Source organism: Trachurus trachurus, assembly GCF_905171665.1.
Source record: "Trachurus trachurus genome assembly, chromosome: 1".
Lineage (NCBI taxonomy): Eukaryota > Metazoa > Chordata > Actinopteri > Carangiformes > Carangidae > Trachurus > Trachurus trachurus.
Genome location: NC_139891.1, coordinates 21,334,466 through 21,359,637, shown reverse-complemented (window position 1 = coordinate 21,359,637; position 25,172 = coordinate 21,334,466). Strand labels below are relative to the sequence as shown.

Here is a 25,172-nt window from a genome sequence, read left to right as displayed (position 1 = left end):
ACTTTTGCATAAACAAGATAGTATGTCAGTTTATTTCACAGAAGTGACATGAGGCAGGTGAAGTTTATCAGCATCTCTTTGCACATGTGTTGTTTTCATTGTTGCAGTTTGGCCTTAACATGAAATATAATCTCCATTGACATTATTTTTGGCCGTGGTTCAACTTGTTCCTTTGGGCTGATTTTGAACTAATGCCAGGTCAGGGCTGGCTTCAGTCAACAGACAGACTCCTCATTGCCACTGGACATTCAGGACTCCTTATGTAATTGATAATCCCAGCTTAAACGTGTTGAGTTAATGTGATCAGACTTCTATCGTCTGAACATTCAGGAATCCTCATCATCAGAGCATTTGTGTGATTATTCAATCACACATTGTTTTGCTTTTTTCAGTATCACTGCAGGGAAAGCTAGAAATACATGCGGAACAGGCTGCAGACATCTCCTAACACACTCTGAATTCTTGGTTTGTTTACCTCTGTATCTGGGTAACACACTGTCCCTTAAAATGATGAGAACCCCCCCCCCCCCCCCCCCCCTCCTGCGCCTGTGGTCTAAATATCCTGCTGCTCTCTCCCCCTCCATTTCTCTGCTCCTTCACCGTCTCTCTCTCTCTCGCTCTCTCCCTTTGTGTTTAGATTGTGTATTCATCTCTGCCACCAATCCTCAGTGTGTGTAAAGGGCAGGACAGCAGCTGGTGTGTATATGAGAGAGGGTTTGACAAAAATATGGGGAAGAATGTGTATAACAGTCACATAAGGGCCATTTGCTCAATAGTTATCTTCAGTTTTTTTTTACTTCAGATTTGTACTTCAAACCATGATGACACAAACTTACCAATAAACTATAACACTTTAGCCGCTAGGTTAATAACTTACCAATAACACTGCCCTTGCTTCCTGTGCCTGCAGAGAGGTCGCTCAGATCGACCAGTTCCTTCAGGAGACGGCTGCGCGGGAAGCCAACGCCAAGGTGCGCCTGCAGCAGTTCATCGAGGAGCTCCTGGACCGAGCTGACCGCGCAGAGAAACAGCTACAGATCATCAGCAGTTGCGGCACCACGCCGAACGGCAGCCTTGGACGCTGCAGCCTCCAGGCCTCAAAGGGCAACGGACGCCAGGTGAGAATCTTTGGAGTTGACCCGATCTGACTTGATTTTATTGATAATATAAAATCAGTTCCAAAGTGACAGGACAAAATATTGTACAGAAAGAGCTCAAATATAACAATGTTCTTTTCAAATCACAAGCTGCTTCAGGTCTAATTTCCTTTTTCACTAACCGAGACCCCCAAGACTTCACAATTCCTCAGAGTGCCTCTTTCTTCTTTCTGACAGAGAGCTTTTACTCGACAGAGCAGCTTTCTACTTTTGAATAGTGTATAAGCATTGATTATAGTGAGTAATGTGCCTGTAATGCACCACAGGTCAAACCCATAATGGACTTCATGATGCCCTAGACAACAAGTCTCCGCTTCTTTAAAAAGCTAAAGGGCAGCAATCACCCATTTCTTCATACATCAGCAGGTAAAGCTCAGTAAACTAATGTCAGATCAAAATCTCACCACAAACACAAGACAAGACAGAAAATGGAACAGGACTGTGAATATGAGTTTAATTTCAGCTACATGCTCAAGGTTTGTCGGTAGAGAAGAAGATGATTAGTGTGTGCGTGTGTTGTGGAAGTGTGTGTCTTTTAAATCATTTAGCACATTTGTTGAACAGTTATCTAATGAGCCACTACTTACCTGTGTTATTCTGACTGTACATCACCTTAATGCAACAAGGAGTTGATGCCATGTGTTCTAGAAACAACAGTCCTGCCTGTACTGGATATGGAAGTTTTTTTTTTTTCAAATTTCATTTTATTTACATTTATACTTTGTTTTATCTTTGAAACTATTCACAGTTCTCAGATTAAGTTTATCAAATTTTTAATCTAAGACTTCTGATGCTGAGCTCTGAAGATTTTATAAACTGAGTAAATACACTACTGTAGATGCCATGTGGACACCTGAATACCTTCTAGTGATCAAAGGTTAATGATAATTAATATTGGATGATTGACTACCCAATACATTTATTTTACGGAAATAGGAAAAAATGGGAATTTTATGTAAATGGTCAACACAACTGGGGTATAAAAGATACCCTGCTAAGATATCTTGCTGCTGGTGCATGAGGTACAAGAGAAAGAGAGCATTTATTACCACAGTGGCAAACAGATAATGAAAAAGCATAAAGTGATTGCAAACTAGATTAATATCAGTTTTATATTTTTTCTGTTTGCCAAATGATAAAATAGAAAACATTGTCACGTCCCATGAATTATATGACACAACATGAAATATATAATAAAATATGATTGATATTGCTTCTGCTAACATGTTAGTCATCATAGCCATAAAGCATCTGCTCTTAACCTCTTGCTTGCTTAAATGTCAGAGCATTTTCAGTCACAAGTTTGTTAAATTTTATTCCTGAATACGGAAGAAGAAATTAGGTAAAAGTGTTTTTACTTTAATCTTTCCAGAATTTCCAGAAATACAGGTCCAGTGCTCTGTGCACATCAGCCAAGTGCAAATTTGGAAATCCATTTCTGTACGGACCTAGTGTTGTGCATGTGGCATTGAGTTGTTGAGAGAGGAAAAGGCAACTCACAAACTGTAGCCATAAACAACACTGTTGTCTCCTACAGTAATTGGACTTAAACAGCCTGACCGTAAAAAGCCGCTGCTGTAAAGAACACACTAATGTAGGGCGTTAACCTATATCCAACCATGTACTGTATGTATCTTCAGTGTTTTGGCCTGTTATTGTTGCTCACCCACAGTAATAAGGTTGAGTCCTTTGTCCGTGAAGTCAACGGGAGTCTTGAATCCTGTCTGTTTAGCCTTCAGCATCAAAATAGTGGAAATAGCGAGGCTGTTTAGCAGACTACATCCTGACCAGAGAGTGTACTCACATAAAAAGCTGCATCTTGCTCCGGAAACCGGAGATCAGCTCTTTGTCTCCAGGCACACACGGCTTCCACTCTGGTACTTTTTTCATCTGCTTTGCCTTATAACATAATGGTTACCAAAAGAAAAAAGAGAAAAAAAACTAAAAGCAGACATTTTCTGTACTTAAAAAGTGTCACTTAATCAAGTTATTATCCAACACCTCTTGAAAAAAACAGAGGTGACCTGTTCCACATTGCACAAATGTGTGTGCTGCCATGGAAACCAGTTCTTGCTCCTGCTGAAGGTTTCAGTGTGATTTTGAATCAGATGTAACGTGGTACAAATTTTGTCTTTCATTCTGGCTTATTATTTGGAGCGATGCTCAGTACAAAACCTGCTCCTTCAGATCACTATCAACTGAGTGCAAAGATATTCTTCTTCGTACTGTTGCACAGCCCAATGAGTCATTTAAATGGTGTACTGCTGTAAGTTTGAAATAATAAAGCAGTGCACTTCTCCCTCTGCATTGGAAGCCCACGTGACCTGTGGGTGACCTGAATGCAGCCTAACTTTAGACACGATCTGTTTGGATTTACACATCAGTCAGTTTCATGTCTCAGCACTTGTGCACCATCGTAGGACTGTGAATAATCAATATGACAAGTATAAGTGTGGAGTCACACACTGGTTGGCGCTCTGTTACACAGTCACGAGGAGCCCAGAGATGTCACCCAGCCAACCACGCACCTTCACAACCTGTCTCTCCATCTCTCTCCATCTCTCTCTCTGTCACTGCGTCAGCAAGGTCACCCTCACCTGCTAAGGGGTGGGTTTTTTAGGACCGACAGTGACAGAGTGGACGGATGTTTTGTTTCCTGCTTGCTTTCTAGTTCAGTCCAAGATGAATCTAGTGTAATTCTTTAAAGAAAAGAAAGCACTGCAGTGATTTAAGGACATTTACAGTAGCTCTGTAGCAAGGGCAGAACAAGAAGCAGAAAAATTGCATAAAGTCTGACTTTAAACTTAATTCACCAGCTTGTTTTGCTCCATCCATTTGTGGGAGATTTGTCCCTGCTCTGCCTTCACTGCAGACTGGCCTGGAATGAAAACCATGGATGGAGAGTTTGCCTGTTTCCTCCACGATCCATTTCCACTGGCCCTGAGCCAGAAACAAGCTGTGTGAGTAAAGAAGAGAAAAAGAGAGGGAGAGGGAGAGAGAGAGGGACAGTGCCTGTGTTTGTGCACATTTTCCCTCTGTGGCACGTTGCCAGTCTGGTACACAGAGTTCCACCTGGCACTGCTTCACACACACACACACACACGCACGCACACACACACACACACACACACACACACACACACACACACACACACACACACACACACACACACACACACACTCACACTCACACACTCATGTACATCCAAACGCGACACACACAGCGTACTTCAATGCACAGGCGGCATTGAGTGGTGTGTGAAAGAGTGACTGGGAGGATTTTAGCTCTCAGGCGAACAGAATGAGTGAGAGTCAGATTGCACACCCACTACCAGATACATTTAAAAATTCACACCTGCTTTCGGAGCTACAGACAACCTACCACAAATTTTGTGGAAAGAGAGTTTTTTGTGTCGCTTGAGGAAGTGAAGATGTCAGTCAGCTGGTGTGTCCCGTAAGAATAAGATATCTTGCCTATTACAGTACTGGCAAGAGTCCTGTGAATGTTTGCCACTGATATTCATGATTCCCAGTGAGTTTGGAGACCTCTCTTGGACCTCCAGTTGCATCGCAATTACTAAATGCTGTAAATATGCAAAACATTACAGTCCCCTTCAACTTTGGACACAATGATATATTGACTTGTGCAGTAATGTCAGGATTTCTATCAGATTTGTTCATAGTTATTTTTGAGCCTAAATCATGATTTGAAAAGATATTCATCCAGGTCAGAATATCCCTGTTTTTGGCGATGACCCGATGAGTGATAAGAGCACATCTGAGTGGATGAGTCCTCGGTTTAGATTTCCAGCTGGTTGGATTCTTTGCTGCAGGTCACTCCCCCTATGTCTGTCCCATTTCCTGTCACTCGTCACTGTCCTATCAAATAATAAAGGCATAAAATACCTAGAAAAACTGTTTTATAGCTTTGACCCTGTAAGATAAAATGGGATGAATCCACACCACCAAACCATATAGAAATGGCTTTAATTACGAGGAAATTTCAGTTGTCTTCACACTCGTTATCTGACCTGTCACTGTCTGGTAAAAGCTGCAGTTTGATTTATTCCTTTTCTAGTGGGGGATCCATTAAGCAGTCTTTAATTTTTTTTATAGCAGTTCCAACTTATTGTGACAACTATTTCTGACCCTATTAAAATACAAACATTCACCTTTTTATCATGAAAAACCTCCCACGCAATGTGGATTTGCAATTAGGAAACACAATCAGTGGCACAGCCTAAACATCAAGGTCATCACTCATTCGTCAAGGGTTTCGGGGAGGAACACTGTAATCTCACATAACAACCATATCTCTGTGTTAATGATGTTAGAGCCAGGGGTCCATCTCCAGGCACCAAGGAGTCGTTTCAATAACACTTTCCTCCAATCTGCATCTTTGTGTCTTCTCTCAGAGAAACTCCAGCCTCTCTGGAAGCACAAGAGGCATGTACCAGGTGTCAGACCGACGCTCCTCCCCCAGCACAGGGTAAGTCAGCCCCCCGCTCCCATTTCACATATACAGACAATTTCACACCTTCTCAGTCGTTGAATACGTTGATTCTAAAATCCAAATCCACTGTGTCATAAGCTTTATGATACACTCACTGGAGCTCATAACCATCAGGAAGTAAGGAGAGGATTTTTTCTGAGGCCTTAATTGCTGTATTACATGTGATAAAATTAGTAAGTGTTAATCGTAATTTACTGTATTTTTATTTTTAGAAAGTAGCAGCAATGCTGATATATTATTGATCAGCTGTTGAGGGAGCTGTGAAAATGTCTGTTTATTTTAAAAGGAATCAGGTTCTCTGGTGCAGCTGGAGACTTTGTGACTCCTGTGTGACTCTGTGACTTGGCTGTCAAATGAATTAGGTGCACCTCATCTTTTTTTAACCTTGTGAGAGCTGCTGTAGTAGAAACACAATCTGTCAGTTGTGTGGAAATACAACAGAACCACTGGAGCCCCAGAGCTTTTAACCAACGTCTACTGTGCTGGCTGCCTTGGGCCATCGGGGAACAACTTTTCAGTCCTGTGTATAAGTGTTAGTCAGCGCAGCTGTAGCAGTTACAGTACGTCAGTTGAACAATGAAAACACTGGAAGTGCTATGGTAACAGCCTGTTGAACTCGTGGTGCTATATTATTTCCACCTTCCCCTCAGCAGTTGCAATTCAAAATAAACACTAAATATTTTATAAATTAGTCAAATCAAGTCTATTCATATAGCACCACTTCATAACAGAAGTTATCTTAAGGCACTTTTTAAATAGAGCAGGTTTCATAATAGTATTTGAGACCCAACAATTCCCACCAAGAACAAGTGCACATGGAAACAGTGGCAGAAAAAAACGTACTTTTAAGATGCAGGAACCTCATGCAGAACCAGACCCAGGAAGGGCAGCCATCTGCCTCAACAGTTTGGCTTGGAGAGGAAAAGATACTGTAGATTGAGAGCGGTCGAAAGAGGGAGGTACCATAAGTACTTATGAGATAACGCTAATAATGATAACTAATAATAATTGTAGTAGATCTTGCAGCAGGCATTACACAGGATCAGGTAGCGTGTAGCAGGTGATGATCTGGACTCAGTAGCTCTGGAGATGGGAGGACCTGCAGAAACATACAGCCTGGACGCTCATAAAAACAAATGGCTGTGATGATGCAGTAATTGACAGAAACAGTTTTATACTTATAGTTATTCTAGTACTGAACTAGCTGAGACACAATACAACAAGGACAATAGGTAAGTAATTGGATGGATGACATGATCCCAGTTTTGCTTTCCTATGAATTGATAAATTGATCATGAAAACTCAAACTGCTGTTGGTTGTGCTGCTCTCACCACACAGTAACAGATTGACTTTGTGCAGTTGGCGTATTGTTGAGAATAGCACGACTCCTCATCTCACATGCTCTTTTCACACTCTGACATCCATATTAAGATATTCATGCGCACTCTAGTGTCGGGCACTGTGATAATGTGACAGAGTAGATCCACTCTGGTTCAGTAGTGGCGCTGAGATGCAGGTTGGACGCCTCTCTCTCTCTGCACGGGGTGTGACTCTGCTGGGGGATTTCAGATGTATGACCGTGCCATGATACTCACTGACTAACACAGATGTCAGCCCCAGTTGGTATGTGAACGTCTCTTTCCTAACGTGATGTCACACACAACCCGTCAGGCCTGCTCTGTTGAATCACTGATGGCGCGACACACACTCACACACATGGTGGCCCCAACAGCCTTCTGCTGTCTCGTGGTATTAATAGCTCTTTTTCAAAGATTGAGATATTTTTGCCACAAGTTGTCATAAAGGTCGTACTCTCTAATGTGCAACGGCTTAGTGATTTATTGATATTGACCTCATCTGATGTTTATGCAACGGTCATTAGTCTGTATGTGTCAGTTTTGCCCCAAAATACCTCGGTTACACGCTAAAGTCATCTCTGATTTTTTTTGTTGATATTCTGGCTCTCTCTGTTAAAATAAACTTACCATAAAAACTATAGACCATAAATTTCTTTGTGGGGGAGCAAACAAACAAAATTAGCAGGGGATTAAGAATAATTTTCCCCACTGTATGTTATTCATAATAGCAATTTTAAGAACCTTGCGTGAATCCAATCAAAATATACTTAAATGTCCTCTTAAGATTTCTAATTCACTTTGAATTGGTTTATAACTCCCTCAGTTAATTGCATTGTTTTGTATTTACTCCCTGATGCCACTCTGTATTCTGGATGCACTCAGATAAATCATTAATTGTCAGTTGCTACGGTAACTGCAAGCTTCTCATGATTGGTATCAATTCATATCTCACATCTTGCTATTGATTTATTGCTGACAAAACATTATTATCAGGTTACTGCTTTACAACTGGCTCATTAGCAGTGTGTAATGTATATGCCAGTTTTGTCTCTGTCCCATTTTAGGTTGTCAAAACAGAACCACACTGTTTTCTTCTTACATAATAGTGATTTCAAATGTTTGGCTTCACCTGTGTTTTATCCTCTGTGAAGCCTTTTCACTTAAGAGCTACCTGCAAGATCACCTGTGATTCACTTTCACTTTTCTAGCCGAAGTGATTCATGCAGATGCTTTGACTCTCCTCTGGATTGTGAGAGAGGGAGGATGGAGATGTGAGAGAGAAGGCAGAGGAGACGAAAGAAAGAAAACTGTCCTACTTTTTGAGAGGCTGATATTTGTAACTGCTCATTACTTGTGTTGGCAAGGAGGTTATTTTAAGTACCGTCGCAGTACGTATGTACAAAAGCTGCCCTCATTCTCTGTTGAATCCTCTGAAATGCAGCTGTTCATTATCAGTCATACTGTACTTTACCTATATGTGGTTTGTTTTTGATGTGGTGGTGGTTCAATTCTTCCAGTTCTGCTAAATTAGACACTAACACAGCGATTTTCCCTCTGAGGAAATGGTGTTACTCCGACTGAAGTCTTTTCTGAAATTAATAATGAAACATGCAGGTCACCTAAGGATTTAGAGGAGGAGTAACTGAAAGTGTGTATGTGTGGTGTGGGTACATGTGAGTGTGCAAGTACATCATCATGTTTAAGTTCAGTATCTTCAGGTAATGAGTTTTATCTTTTCCATGTGTCAAGTAGAAGCACCGCTGCGTATTTCAACTTAATTAGAAAGTATTTCACTCTCTGAAAACATGATGTTATCATTACAATCATTAAAGGTGCAATATGTAAGAATGTGGCCAAAAACAGTCAAATTCAAAACACAGCGATCTCATTTTTTCTCCCAGCCGTAGCGGCAGCTCAGTGGAAGCAGACCGGAGGCTGAAATGCCACTGACGCCGCCGTGACTAGGAGAGAGGGCTACGTAGGTGGCGCAACATGTAAACATGTAAATTCAAAACATAAACATGATTTGCAGTCTGCAAAAAAAGATTTTTAATGCGAATACGCTGGCTGTACTATTGTTGTTGGTGAGTTCATCATGTTATATGAACATTATTCCTGAGTCTCTGTGACATATTAGGAGGATTTTACGGCCAGTTGCTTTAGATTTCTTACATACTGTACCTTTAAACAAGGAGCAGTAAAAGGTAGGAGTAGTTGCAACAACCATGGCATCTCAAACATAGAGTCATGATAGCACAGGGTGAGCTTCATGAACTTCTGTGTTAAAAGTAAGAACCAATAAACCAAAGAGCTCTTCAAACCATACAGTCTATGCTTCAAACACTGACCTTTGCTTGGACTGTGATACCCTGTCCCTTGAAAGCAAAGTACCTGATAGTGCAGCATCAGACTCCTACAGAGTTCTTTAAATCAAGGCTTTTCTCTTTACCTCTCCAGATTAATGTGTACTTTCCTATTCGGTCTTATTATCTTCTATTTGATTTTCTTTTGAAATCATCCTTATGTCTCCTTTTACATACAGTACCTGTTTCTTCATCTTGTCTTTATCTTTATGCTTTTTATGACTTATATAAGACACTTTGCATTGTCTTGTTGTTGACAGGTGCTATATAAATAAACCTGCCCACCTTGTCTCTAAAGCTCAGTGAATAACATGTTATTCTTTCTTAGATTAATCTGTTAAAAAGAAAAGAGAATAAAAAATAGATATAAAAACAGGTAATGGTTTTACCAAGGTTCAAGTGAAGGGCTATTTGTTGACAGAGGGCAGTGCTAAGCTAAGTGGCTGCTGTCTATAGCTTTATAATTAATGTAAAGAAAGAAGTGTGGTACTGATCTGCTCATCTAACTTTGTAAGAAATCAAGAAAGCTTATCAGCCAGATTTTTGATGATCATCGTCATTAGTGCTGTGGAATTGAATTGATCACCTATGTGTCTACCACTAAACTACCACCTTCTCTCTTTTCCTGCAGAGCATCAGGGCGGATCAAGTCCGTCTCACAGGGATCTGGAGGTTATGACAGCGACAGCGTGGAGATGCACCCCATGGAGGACTGTCCTGAGGCTCAGTACTATCACATGCAGTGTCGGCTGGGTGAGGGGGGCTACGAGCGCTCTCCTGGATGCGGCGGTGGGAGCTCAAGAAACTGGGGTCTCCGCAAACAGGCTATCCAAAACTGGCAGCGGCGGCCTTACAGGAACAGCACCGAAGGCGAGGAGGGAGACGTGTCGGACGTCGGCTCCCGGACCACCGAGTCTGAAGTGGAGATGTGGGAGCAAGAGAGGAGGGCTGTGGCTGAAGTCCAGCAGTCTGCTGCACCCTACCCTCACCACGGCAGAGCGGGCTACCGCCCCAACACAGGTAAGAGTTTTCTGTAAAAGCAATACAGAGCAGTAGAGCTGGTTATTCTTAGAAACCCAGGTGCTGCGGCTCTCTCTCTCCAGTCTAAAATACAGGCAGTAGCTCTGACACATGGGAGAGAGGATTCACCGAATAAAGGCCTTAAAGTGACTCCCGAAGGAGCAGCGACTGTTGTGGATCTAGGTCAGGTAGAATCTGAGGCAGCGTAATGTTACAGAAGCTGTGTCAGTGACCAAACATGATTCTACAAACAGGGTGGACCAGAAATGAGCATATATGGTAAACTCAGAGGGAAGAGGCCCCCTTACTGCAGCTGTGTATAGGCACAATATGAATAGGCTACTTAAAAGAGGATGCTGTGAACTATACATTTGTCTGTATAGACTAACTGGACTTAACTTGATTTGTGAGGTGCAGAAGAAACCAGTAACCAGTCAATGCTGATATTAGATTGTTTAAGTGTCAGAATACACCTTGTATTTGTTCATTCATTCAGTCTGGCAGCGAAAATCTCATCACAAAGTACAAATTACTTGGATCTTGGCCTTCCTTGTTTCGCGCCTGTTACTTAATTTGGTGGTGTAGTTGTTATTCATTATCCCATGAAGGCTGCAAAATGTGACTAAAAGCCAGTGGAGGAGCAGGTGACTGATTATTTGTCAGACTGCTGTTTCCATGACTGAGAATGAATCGTCAAACTCAGCCTGCTGTTTGTGATCGTCCAATAAATGTTAATGTTTATAACAATTAGGTCATAATACAAAAACAGTGTCTGTCTATAAATAATTGGAATTTGATATTGTTGAGACTGAAAAAAGACATGTACCGTAATACCTTGGAGGCATGCTTCTATGTATTTGTACTGTGTGTTATTGATTTTGTATCAGATGCTGTAATAAAAACAGTTTAGAGCTTTGGTTGCAGCGGTTACAGTTTGGATATAGTAGCTCTTTCATAAGTTGCAGCGAGTCCTATACACTCTTTCGTTCTGCTTGTCTTTCTTTGTTAGATATGGAACATATTTGTACTACACTACTTATCTGTTGTGTGGTCTCAGTTTCTGCTCTCATACTAAGCGTCGCAATCTACGAACCCTGCCAAGTCAGACAGCCACTCGTGCCCGCACATTTCTGCAGATCCATCACAGATTGTACATCTCTCTGTTAACTTGATGCCCATGCCAAGATCCTTAAACTCACTGCTGCTGCTCTCCATTTTTCTCCACCTGCTGTTCCTCTAAATACCAGGAGGACCCATGGCATTCTGGGAGGGTTGCAAAAGGGGGCCAGAGCCCTATGACAAATTCGTAACTGCTATAACTGCCCCGTTAGCTCAAAGATTTCTCTCACGCAACACTCACCATGTTTCTGGCATTCCTGGCCTCTGACGTAGTTGTCCTTATTGGGAGAGCCTCTGCCAGGTTTTATCAGATGGTATGTATCTACTAGCACACAGTTTTCTCTCTGCAAGAATCACACAGCTCTGCTTATTTAGTTAATTCTGCAGTCTTGAGCGTAGGTGGTGTGTGTGAGAGAGAAAAAGAGGAAGAGTTAGAGTGTAAGCATTGGTTCATAGCCCTGATGGTTTCGAGCAGACGCCTTCCAAGGCCAAAGATGAAATGAGTCATCTAGGAGCAATCTTGCTGGGAGGAATAATTCAGGCTTGGACTGGACACATGGCATCAGCCAGTAGATAGCAACAGACAGAATGAAAAGATAAAAAGAGGAGAAAAAAATTATGTAACCTCATTTAGTGTCTAGTTGATGGTTGGCGCCATCATGTGACTGAAGATCTTTCAACATTGTTTAAGTGGCACTTACCTCTGTTTGTTCAATAGAAATTAGCATTTGAAAATGGGATTGACTATAGTTTAATGGGTTTGGCCTTTATTAGAATATCACAATAAAATATGATTTAGGAAATGGTTTGCAATAAACAAACAGTAAGAACAATTATGCAACCATTTAAGAAAATAGCAAGAAAAACACAAAAAAGGCCTGTTCAGATATCAGATGTAAATATGCGCAAATATACAGTTATTACTGTAAGTGTTAATCTGTGAGTTTATATTGTATATATGTGTGTATTGGTTAAGTTAAAAGAAATCTAGTCTAATACAACAGTCTTGAAATAAATTCTATGATATTTTTTGGATAATTTTTCCTTTGTGTGACACAAACCGATTTCTATTATTTTGTCCAGCTCATTTATATCAAAGAGAGCAAACTGAACAACAGGAACACATCTCTCTGTATAAGGCGATACAGTTTAACAGCCCCACAAACTACATCCTCAAAGTGATCATAAAGTTTAAATCTACAAGGTATAATCAGAGGCCAGGCCCCAAAATATCTACAAAGAAACGAGCAGGTTCTTAAAAATCATGGATATTAAAAAGGGAATAAAAACTTCAGGACCAATAATAATGATTTCAACCACTCACAGGATTCAGGCCTTTTAAAATTGTTTTTCATTTTTACCTTTTACCCACTGTTCAACCTGTAGGACACAAGCTTGATGCTGAACCTGTAGTAATAATGAGTTACATTAAGGTATATTGTGTATTGTGTGTATTACATTAACAATTGTCATTATGGTAATTACTGAAAGAAAACAATGTTGTAAAAATGACTTACAATTAAAACTCCCTCCCTGCAACAGCCTACTCATGTAGCAGGTACTTTAAATGTTGATGTCAAATATAATTCCAGTGTTTTGAAGATGTGGATTCCTCTTCCCACAGGACGGTCAGAAGGGCTCTACAGCAAACCCTGCCGCCATGAAAAGAGCCCGTCCAAGTCCAATGAGGTGATCAGTCCAGAGATCCTGAAGATGCGTGCAGCTCTCTTCTGTATCTTCACCTACCTGGACACTAAAACCCTGCTGAGAGCTGCTGAGGTGTGCCGGGACTGGAGGTTTGTGGCCCGTCACCCGGCCGTGTGGACCAGAGTGCTCCTGGAGAACGCTCGCATCTCTTCCAAGGTGCACAGCGGTCATTTAGATACCGAGTGCAAGCGGTTCATTTAACTGTGTTGCCTATGCTGTGTGTTAAGAAGGTTTTCACTTCTCACTTCTCATTTTCTTCTTAGTTCCTGAGCACACTGTCTCAGTGGTGCACTCAGACGCACTCCCTCATCCTGCAAAACCTCAAACCACGGCAGCGAGGCAAGAAGGAAACCAAGGAGGACTACCTTAAAAGCACACGGTGAGACACGTGCCGTACAAACACAGATGGAGATATACCGAGGATTTTACAACTGCACATGGCTTTAAAAAATATAACCCAGTCATTTGGGGGATGCGTAATGCGTTGTTTATTGTTCTGTCTTGAGAGGAAGCCAACAAGAGGAACAAATGTAATTGCATACTGACGTTTCTGTGCTGTTTGATTATGACGAATGATAGACAGAAAGACAGACACTTATCCCCAAGGGGAAATGTCCAGCAGCTTATCAGTAGTAGTAATAATAATTAATGACCCTTAATAGTTCAGTCATGTCATTAGCCAGTGGGGGAAAGAGATCTCCTCAATCTCTTAGTCCTGCAGCTCAGCAAGATGTTTGAAGCTCAACGCTGCTCTTAAAACTGTTCAGATGTTGCGTATGCACTCTGCTCTCTGCACATCCTGCCACAGACATTTCAGAAACATTTTGTGCTGCGCTTTAAGTGGTTGAAGTGCTGTTTCTGAAATTCAGGAGAATGACATCCTCTGCTCTGTCTTTGTCTTTTTTCCTGTTGACCTTCGCTAACATCTCCATCTAAGTGGCTGTCTGGAGGAGGGTCTGGAGGCGTTGTTGAAGGCCACAGGAAGCAACTTACTGATACTAAAGATTTCACACTGCCCCAACCTGCTGACTGATCGCTCCCTCTGGCTGGCCAGCTGCTACTGCCGAGCTCTGCAGGCTGTAACCTACAGGTAATCGAATAACATATCGGCATATTAATATACCAAGCACCGTTGTCCTCAACTGGATGTTTTTGCATTAGACTTACAGTGTCCATCCTGTCGGTACATTTATGATTGTTACATCTTTAATGTCCCAGAAGCGCCACTGACCCCGTAGGCCAAGAGGTGATCTGGGCTCTTGGAGCAGGCTGCAGAGACATCATCTCCCTACAGGTGGCGCCACTACACCCATGGTAATTAACAGGGGAAATAAACCAACTTGTAACTTGGCAACTCTTGTCATAACTAAATACTCCATGTGTTGCAGTCACATTACTGTAGTTAAATTAGTTTATTTATATCAGTTCTGTCTTGTCTCTTTCAGTCAACAACCTGCTCGTTTCAGTAACCGATGTCTGCAGACTATTGGAAGATGTTGGCCACATCTACGCGCTCTTGGAGTGGGAGGGGCCGGATGTGGCATTCAGGGTTTAGCCTCACTCGGTAAATCTTCCTTGTACAGCAACAATCCAGTGGACTAGGGTTTTTGGCAACTGGCATATTGCTTGCTATTTATCTATAATTAAATTGAACACAATTACAGTTTAAAAATATAATACTAATAATCAATACTTTTTTTTTTAAAGAAGTATGCATTTCATGTACAATTGGTCCTTTAATATGAATGAGTGTGCCACATTCTCCTTTTTTTCCTTTAATAAGAACAGCCGTTTATGTACTGTACCTCTATTGCGACGTATCTTGATATTATTCCTCTTTGTCTTCCCCATTTCTTTATCTTTTACTACTTTTAACACCTTCACCAGCGAGGAACTGCATGCGTCTGCAGGTGCTGGAGTTGGACCACGTGAGTGAAATCAACCAGGAGGTGGCAGCAGAGGTTTGCAGAGAGGGTCTGAAGGGTCTGGAGATGCTGGTGCTCACTTCCACTCCAGTCACCCCGAAAGCCCTGCTCCACTTCAACAGTGAGTGTCAACACTGAAATCTTTTGTTACAGTGAAGGTTATGATAGAAATCAGGCACCAATAATATGTTGTGTGTGGTCTAAGGTAAGGATTTTGGGTAGGCCTCTAAACAGTCTAGGTTATGACTGTTATTGTTATTATCCTTTTCACTATGTGGCTGTCAAACTGCAGCCTGTTGTATTGTACTTCCTTTTTCTGGACTTTATTTTCCTTGTTGAAGCTAAAGAACGACTAATGCCTCGATCTTCCTTCCACTCATGCAGGTGTTTGCCGTAACCTCAAGTCCATCGTGGTTCAGATTGGTATAGAAGACTACTTTGAGGACCCCAACAGTCCTGAGGCCAGAAAACTGTTTGATGAGATGGTCAACAAACTGCAGGTAAGTGCACAAACTGTTATGTGTCTCAGAATTGTGTTATTGAGCACATTATATAGACCCAAATACTTTTCTAAACCAAAGTGGCTCTGGTAACCCAGACTTGCCATACACTCATTCTTTTACCACACAACTTTGCTTCCATCCATCCAGTGAAGTGTTGACATTGTGAAGGTAATGGCAAACAGCTCTGTTAATGGAGAGCTGCACTCAGTTAAACTTTTTTTTTTTTTTTTTTGGCCAATACGTCCTTGGAGTTTTGCACTATATTTACATGACTAAGAGTTTCTCTAACAAGCTAATTACTATTATCTAATTCTCTAAAAGCTAAGACTTGTTCAAAGGATGAGCTGCATCTATTTTTATTGCAGCTACACACCATTTAAACCATGAGTCAATCCTTGAAGTCTCAGCGATAGCTGGCTGTGGATGAGCTGCTGCTAACTCACTCAGTGAGTGAGAGGCTCGGGTCATTCCTACAGCTGACCACACACAAACAGAGACAAAAAAGGGCTGTGAAATCCCAGGTTTTATTTATGCTTTGTGTTTATGAGTCAGTTTACAGTGTGCTCTCCTTGGATATTACACTCAAGATGGTGGGGTTGCTCACAGCAGTTAGGTAACCTCTCTGAAAGCTGCAAACAGCTCTAATTTATTTTTATCTCTCCCTCTTCAAGTTTGCTGTGAAAAGGAAGCCAGAGCTCGCCTCTCATATTTAATCATCTCTCTTTTTTTTTTAAAGCAAGTTCTGAAGAGGTGAAACTCATGAAGAGAGACAGTCATCCTTAACCTACTGCACCTCAGTGCTGCAATTTTTCTACAGCTTCCTGTCATACACCAGTTATTGTACACACTTCCTGCTAATAGCAGAAAATATAAAAGCATGAAAACACAGGGATGGAAATAGAATATTTGGCCTTCAGGGAAAAATCACATACAAGGTTGCTTTTGATGAAATGAGATTCAGGTATTCCTTCCCTGCCTTCTCTTTCAGGCTCTGAAGAAGAGACCTGGCTTCTCCAAAATCCTCCATGTGAAAGCAGACAGTCTCTGCTAACATCTTTTGTGCAGATTCTTCAAGTCTTGGAGAGGTGCCATCTTGGCTCCAGTCAATCAAAAAGAGACAGCTGTTTTGAGCCCACTCTATGGGGTTGAATGCGTCTGCAGCAGTGACAGAAACAAGAGAGGTTTGCCACGATGAATCAGGAGCGTGACTCCACAAGTACAAACTTGAAACAGAAGAACTAATTTACTATTCCAGTGGGGGAACGCCAGTAAGGAGGTTTATTTGGACTAACAATGGTACTGTATCCCCGATTAAGGGCCCGTTTTAAACTTCACAGACTCAAATAACCCAACAAAACGTTAAGATCTCTCTTTCTCAGTCTTGTTTTGCTTTTACCATAAAAATGGATCATGTCGTCGCACAGAGCCAGACCCCTTTGTTGAAACACCTGGGGCCAGGTGACAGCGCTGTATTTAACTGTCTGCATCTACATAATGCTTGACATAAAAAAAAAAACCTGAGACTACCTTCAATCCGTGGGCAGGAGCACATTATACATTATACATACTTCCCACTGAGAAGAACATTAAATGGTGGCAGGTCTAAGAAAATGTAGAAATATGAATTCCCTTCTCTTCAAGGTTAAGTTCCTTGAAACAGGACCTTTATGTTTGCGTGTGCACAGATGAGTGATTGCATAAACCGACCAGCCGTGAAGAGAACAAGTGGTTATCATCCAGCCTGCCCTGCACTACTGTATGTTGAAACCGGGACAATGGACAACGTTCAGGTCTTACTGCTTCCACCTGTAAAAGAAACATGCTGCACCAGCTCCAGGCACGGAGGAGGACGGCCTCCCTGTGTCACACAGACCTTGACAGTCTTCTAGCCGCTGCATGGCAACGATGCATTTTGCCTCCTCTACCATCCTCTGCTTCCTCGCCTGAACAAGATCATGTCATAAACCTGGACTCAAGAGTTATTTTCATCATTGTAGAATAGGTCCGCTCTATGTTGCTCATCAATAAGCCTGGATAATGATCCATAATGCGTTTCTATAAAAAAAAAAACTGGTGCCATTTGGAACGATGTCTGTCCTCCACACAGTGAGCGTTTTCTCCAATGTGCCATTAATGAGGGTAGAGGGACCAGCTAGGGCAGATGTTGTGAGAAAGATGAGCGCGAGCAGCTCTTACTAAACATGAAGGTGTTGTGTTTCATGTGGAACGTGGTCTCCGGGTGTAATCTGTTGTTATAGTGTTTATAGGCTATATCATGAAAGTTTCATACAGTACTTAACCTTACTAAACTGTGCCATTCCTAGTAACAGGGCCTGTTGTGGCTGAGCCCTTGTGCAACTCTTATTTATACTCATGGGCTGATATCCTCTGGCTCCCTCTGCTGGTGTGTTTCAGGTAGTCACACAGCCGACAGCCAGGTGGTGTGATGTTACACTTGTACCCTTTGCAGCATGGGACAAGTGTCAACTTTGCTATTTCGGAGATCTCAGTCTCCAGAGATCAAGTCTCTGGTGTCACCTTCAAAATTGGCACAATTCCTGGTTACAGTTCAGTTTAGTGTACTGTGCAGAAATTCTCAAGAAGTATGGGTAGCAATACTTAGTGTGTACACTCCTGAAAGATTATTTTAAAAAGGGAAGTCCCACCAATGTCACAAACCAAAATGATTTGACAGGTTGTTAGGGGGACCACTTGGCATGGTGTAGAAGATCTGCTGTAGCTCAGGAGCTTTGTCAAAGTCTGAGAATATTATCCTGATGATGTAATGGGGATTATCTAAATTTGGAGATTATAAAATTAACACCTAGACAACAAACACAGGGGGAGTCAGAAGCTAAATGTTTCAAAGATGGGATAGGATGGAGTTTGTTTGGGGCTTGACCCATACTATGGACCAAAAGTCAGGATTAGTGTTCTACTGCTGCAGAGATTTTAGTATCGGTCTCTCTACCAAGTTCCCCATTTGTTATGAAAGTGCAATACTAAATCGCTGGAGTGCTATAAACAAAGCCCCCTCAGACTTTTACAATCACTTTGATTTTTTATGAAAATCGTGCACACAGTTTTGAAAGACGTTTGAAATTCAATCACGCATCAGGGACAACGTCACGTCTACTTGCGGCATGTTAATTGCAGGTTGCGTAACAAGTTGTTCATTTGACCTCGCACACCTCATTTGTCTTTTACAGCGGATTTTAAACATTCATGGGCAGAGTGTGCAACAGAGGAGGCTGAACAGGGGATTGTCACACAGGCTCTTTAAAAAGGAGAGCTGCTGTTTTTGGTCTCTGCTACCTAGTCGATAATGCTGATGAGGAGCTGCGTAGTGTACTAATGGTGTTCCAGGTTAATGTGTGAGAACAGTTGTGGATGTCCATTCTTCATGTTCTTCCAGTACTACGTACATATTATTATCCTACACTGGTTCTGATTATCTGCTCGGTTTCACTGAGGGGAAAAGGTTTGTAGAGGAAGGTGTAAAAAAAAACGTTGCAGACACAATAGAGGAAACACAAAAAGCACTTGTTGATTTTGAGTTTTAGACAATCCTGCCTTCGCTATCAGCTACTCTGTACATAATGTTTGTATAAAACAACAACAAAAAACATGGACAAAAACAAGAAAAAAAAGGATCAACATTTGATGTTATATAATATTAAGGTCATAAATATGAGTGGAAAAAGTTGAAGTTTACAGGTCTTCATTCTGTAAGCATTTTCTCTCCAAAGTTGAATGAAAGATAAACATAGAGAATTATATTATGTATAACAGTAGTGTTGAAATTGCAGTTGTGTATTAGATACTTTATATTAAATGTGCATCAGAGTCATATAGAGATGGAAATTATTTAAGAAGAGGATAAAGATGATAATTCAGCTATTTATTTCTATAAAAAAGAGCGATGTGTATAATGTTGGCATGTTTGTGTTTAAGCATCAATCATTAAGTTGCCTTCTTAACTGTTCTGCTACTGTGGCAAGACAAATTATTAGATGTTAAAAGAGCTTTGATTGCCTGCAGGTTAATAACGTTTCTCTTTATTTGATCCAGTCTGTTGTTGCACTAGTGAGAAAAAAAAAGAATATTTCAGATGTTTATTATAAGAGTGTTGTTTTTAATGTTCAACTATTTCTCAGTATTTGACAAAATATGAAGCACTTTTTTTCCTGAACACTTTTAAAGGCCCGTTGGTCATTTAGTCAGAAAGGAAACTGTTGTCTGTCAGCAGGGCGACTGCTGGCGGCGCAGTGCGGAAAAACAAAAACTGTGCACGCTTGCACGTTCGCTTTTGTGGGAGGAAGGTTTTCGGAAACACGAGCGATAACATGTGAACTTCAATAAGTGAACAGACGTACAGTTAGCCGCTTCTCTCTTACACCATTTTTCATGTCTCATTGGTTGGGAAGTTACAAAGATGGAAACTGATTCAATACATGCAAGTGCTTTTTTAGGTTCATAGCCAATATGACCTTATTCTCACCTTTGTATGTGTTAATGTCTTGATTTTGCTTTAGGTTTCATGCTCATACCAACGGTACATTTGCTCTCTTGTGAAAATGGACCTGCTGAAGACGTTACAGAGCCTGTGTGCTCTGAAACTCCAGACTAGAGGTGCCAAGTATGCCTGAATATGTTTTACATTTTTTGGCTTACATTTCCATTCTCTGCCTCTCCAAATGTCAAGCTGACTCATTTCTAATTTATTTTACTGATTCAGAGTCTGAGGCATCACCTGTGAACCATGATGCTTCTTCATTCACATGTATATTTACTTATTTAATTTTTTTTTTTTTGGTCCTCCTTTGTTGCAGCGACGCCAATTCATCATACTGTGCAATTGAAAGACAGTGTCTGAGTGCTCATGTACCTCTCTGTACATATTTTATGTATGAATGATTGTACTCATGCCCATTCATCTGAATAGTATTTTACACATTACCTCAACACTTATCTGGGCAATTAAGTGTGCAGTTTGTCTTTGTAATTTTTCATTTTTGAGTACCATCGACAAGTATGCCAATTGATCTGTGAACTTCATCCTTGTTCCTACAACGACAAAATGGATTTTGTTGCTGAAAAAATAAAAACTCTCCCAAAAGATGATCAGCCTTCTAGGATGACTGCAATAGATGGAAATGTTTTACTACCCATTTTCATTCATTTGTTGTCATCAATAAAATTGCTTTAAATTGTATTTTCTCATATATTCCTGTACTTTTTTGAACAAGAAGTTTAAAAAAGCAACAACCTAGCTTATAATTAGTGCCATGGGGCTTTATATTAAGTTATATGAAACACTACCACACACACACACACACACACACACACACATAGGTAACTTTATGTAATAACAGTTAGGTTAATTGTTTTAACTGAATCTAAGTAAAATATCCATGGCAACAACAACAAAAAAAAACTTAAAAGTGCTATATAAATAGTTTTATTTTATTTTTTTACTGCTTTAAGTATGTGAAGCCTGCAAAGCTAGTTCAGGCAGACAACTCAAGCCGCGCCCATCCTGATCAGCTGATCAATCACATGTCCTCCTTGTCCAAATAGGGCGGGCTATTTAAATCCCCCAGTTTACCTGCTCATCCCTGGCTATGCTTCTGCTGCTGCTCTGCCGCTGCTCTGCCGCTGCTCTGCCGCTGCTCTGCCTTTCACTGCTGCCGCTGCCCTGCTGCCCATGAGGTTTTGCAAACCCACCACCTCCCCAGCATCCACCTGTGGGCTCAGTCTCTTCATTCCCTGTAATGTCTGGCAAAAGACAGATCATTCAGGGAACGAATATGAGAAAGAGCCTGACGCCAAACCTGCTGCAGCCATGCTCAAGGATATGCTATCCATGCTGTGCTTTAGCTTGCTATGCTTACGCTCAATAAATGATTTCTTCTCATTCCAGAGTTGTCTGATTGAACTATGTCTCACTATTGGTAAGTCCCCCCAACAAAAAGGCAATGTGTACCGTGTGCACTGCTGCAGCATGAAGGGTGGAGCTACAGTATAGTGTAGGACAATGTTGCCGATTATCATTTTCATAATTGTAATTACTCTTGATCTTTGGGTCGTGGGTTTGATTCCCATGTTGACAGTGATCACACGCTGCGCCCCCTCATGGCACTCAAGATTTCTGGTTCCGGTTCCTTTGAAGGGAAATTGTGATTCCAGCAGCTGAGAATTATTTCCAGCTATTATTTCAAGATCTAAATGCAAGCTGATTTGCATTTGACAGCTAAAAACAAAGTTAGCAACACACGGCAGCTCGTAAAAATCTGAGATGTGGCAAAGACCAATATGTTTATTTTACAGGGGCTGGTGCAGGAGAAAACAAATACTGATACTGACTTGATGTGAACAGTGTGGACTTTTCCTAAAGTGATTTAAATCACAGCTTCTTTGTATCCTCTCCTCTGTGTTAATTTTTGTTTTTGAGGACAGTGCTCGGTGTGCGGCAAACTTCAAGTCTCAGCTCAGAACAATAATGGCAGATGCAGTTTTGATAAGCATGTAGGAGGTGGCTGGGTGGGTGTGGTGATGCACCTGGTTTCTGCAGGTCATTGAGATGCTGGTGGTTTATTCTGCTTACCAGAGCACATGGTTTCATGTATTATTATTAGCAATAGTGAGAAAATTAAGCCACCAGAACCACAAAAGTTTATTTTAACACCTAACATAACCTAACTGAAAACAAATGATTAATGTATCATAATTCTTAGTTATAGTTATAACTTATAAACTGTATGTGTTTACATCTAGTACTTAATGTATTTAATGTATCAGACTGCAACTATTTTCCCCTGAAGTCAACATGAAGATTTAAAGAGAACATTCTTAAACACAGTTTCCAAATGTAATGGGCCTCACCAAAGCAGTGAACGTGATGTCTTTACCTTCTGGTGATAGCTGTAGCTGAATGGTTAAGTCCTCTGCCTCTGCAGCCTCACATGTTCTCCTGCTGGACTGGGACTCCTGCCAGAACTTTGTCCCCGTGTTTCCCTCTCTGCTCTCCAACTGTCTGAATGTAGGAGGAGGGTGAGTACACTGCCCACAGAAAACAAGGTTTCAGCTGTAAAGCCTCATGCAAGGAACTCACAACACTGCACAATGATCCCCCAGGCCCGGTTCATTTCACAACTTTCTCAATGAAGCAACTGAATGTGTTAGTCCGGATGCGAATTGAAGAGGCTTGTTCACAGTTATAAAAATAAAGATCGGTGCAGCTTTTTTTTTAAATGTTTTTGGCCTTTACACTTTTTGTTGTGGTTTTACAGCTCACAAACTTATGCTGTAACCCCATTTTGACCAACAGTTTCCAGATGTGTTGAGCAAGAGAAGCTACCACTGTAATATGCCTTATCCAGTAATGAAATAATAACTTCATATATGTACATGAGCACTGCTCTGTCTCTCTAACTTCCCCCATCAGTCCACCAGTTGCCCCTGGACATTTACAATCACCTGACTGCCCTTCCCCACTCACACACCTGGTCCCTGATCCCTCATCACTAGAGCTAAACCAAACCAGCCCTTTTCACCAGCTCCTGGCTGGTTCAAGTGCTTTTATTCCCTGTGGCAGCTATAGCTACCTGAGTTTCTCTCCTGCGTGTTAACCTACCTGCTGGGCGACCCATCTGCCCACTTGCTCATCAAGCATCTTTTAATAACAAGTCCCCTCACTTCATCAGCCATATCTTTTCAGGCTGTGTCTGGGTCCTCCCTGTCTCTGCTGCTGATACCAGAAGTCCCGACATTAATGAGGCCCAGCTGTGTTCATGTCTTTAATCAGAGCTCAGGGGGAAACTCTGTTTAGCCATGTTGTGGACAGTTTCTGATAATCTGCCAAGAAATGTAACATGAGCTCAGATTGAATGTAGCCGTTGGCGAGATCTTACCCTTGACACTTTGAGGTGTCAAAAGAGACACTACAAGCCTCTGGAGTGCACCTTATTCATAATAGACCCGCTCAGTTGAAAAGTAAAAGGGGAAGCCAAGACATAAACTAATGAACTGAAACTGAAACTGAAACTAATGTTATACTTTTTTCTTTTTTTATGTTTGCTTGTGAAAATCCTCAGCCAGGTCACTTGTCCCTAGAAGTGCAAATACAAGCAGTTGTTCAAGCATAGATAGCTGGATAGACATTTTTGCTACTGCTTTATAGCCAACGTTTGGGTCAACAGTTGTTAAGCCTACTTATCATTAAGGAGTGAACATTTGGTTCAACTTCATTCATGTTCTCACGAGTCGTTTCCAGTTGTGGAAAACAGCCCTTTCATTTTGTCTCTATTTCTATCATCTCTTTTCTGGTAGGCTACCATGCTAACAATAGCCTATAGCAAGTCACTCTGCTCTGAAGTAGGCTATTATAAACTCTTGTGTACATGAAGAAAATGTATTTATAGAGCCTTTAAAGTAGGCTACCTGTGTAACGTTTCACAGAAGTGTCTGAGACACCTGCTTTGTCTGTCCCTCTTATTCAAGTATCCAGCTTAATAAAATGTAGGTGCTAATAGAGGATATATAATCAATCGCTTGTTCTGACAAAGATGATTGATTCTTGACAAGCCAAGACAGACTAACAATTTGCATATGTCCTCTCAAGTCACACCTACACAAGTGTTTTCACTTGAGGTTGATTAGACCTCTGCTCACAGTGAAACAGGGCAGAACATTTAAGCTGATCAAAAATGCTGCACTGAATATGTTAACAAAAGGACACGTACAGATTTTTAAAAATTTGCCTTTAAATGAGTCACAATGTATCTTTAGCTAAATTAAAAAAACAGATTGATCATTTAATTTCTATTGGTAACCAGTTTAACAATCAGGGAGCGTATGTAAATGCTGTCTCTCTTTAGTTTTAGTCATGACAGTAGAACAAATAAGAGAGGTCTGTGATAAAAAATTAAATAAATAAAAAGATAGACAATGGAGTAAGACATTGGAGCCTTGAAAACAATTTGCTGTCAGAAATTGGAGTCTAAATTGAATAGCGAGCCTGGAAGATTGCAATGATTTTAGTGTAGTCAATAATGTTGCCGTTAAATTACGTACCATCTGCAGGGAAATTAATTAAAACTAGAGATGGCCCAAATAAAGGAGGTTACCAATAATCCGGTCAGGATGTAATGACAGCATGAAATACTTTTTTCCGTGTCATTGAAAAAAGGAATTTGAGTGTAAAGAGGACAGAGTAACAACAGGACTGATTTGTTTATAGCAACAGTCAAATTTGTATGACACTTAACACAGGAGATGAGGTTATCTAACTTGGAGGAACCACAATTACTTAAATATAGTTTAAAAATAATGACTTTGGTTTCTTTCTGTAAAGCTGAAGGGAGTGATTTGCCACTAGTTTCAACAGCTATAGGAGCGGCTCTATAGGGCTTCTTGCTAAGTCAAGTACATTTTGAACAGGCTGGGAGAGCTGACATCTAAAAGGTCAAATACTTTCTAAACAACCAGTTGCAGACTATCAACAT

At 41.0% G+C, this 25,172-nt stretch overlaps 1 protein-coding gene across 1 annotated transcript in view; it reads left to right on the top strand.

Annotated features, from left to right (window-relative positions):
• fbxo41 (F-box protein 41) overlaps nucleotides 1-16,717 on the top strand; it is a gene marked incomplete at both ends in the record, with an annotated part of 34,554 nt that extends 17,837 nt beyond the window's left edge. The window contains 11 exons of the mRNA XM_083984118.1: nucleotides 911-1,118; nucleotides 5,573-5,646; nucleotides 10,024-10,412; nucleotides 13,156-13,394; nucleotides 13,502-13,617; nucleotides 14,176-14,328; nucleotides 14,457-14,552; nucleotides 14,684-14,802; nucleotides 15,126-15,284; nucleotides 15,548-15,663; nucleotides 16,655-16,717. Of these exons, the coding sequence (XP_083840244.1) occupies nucleotides 911-1,118; nucleotides 5,573-5,646; nucleotides 10,024-10,412; nucleotides 13,156-13,394; nucleotides 13,502-13,617; nucleotides 14,176-14,328; nucleotides 14,457-14,552; nucleotides 14,684-14,802; nucleotides 15,126-15,284; nucleotides 15,548-15,663; nucleotides 16,655-16,717 (1,732 nt within the window). The remainder of the gene's footprint in view (nucleotides 1-910; nucleotides 1,119-5,572; nucleotides 5,647-10,023; nucleotides 10,413-13,155; nucleotides 13,395-13,501; nucleotides 13,618-14,175; nucleotides 14,329-14,456; nucleotides 14,553-14,683; nucleotides 14,803-15,125; nucleotides 15,285-15,547; nucleotides 15,664-16,654) is intronic.
• Between the last annotated feature and the right edge of the window lie 8,455 nt (nucleotides 16,718-25,172).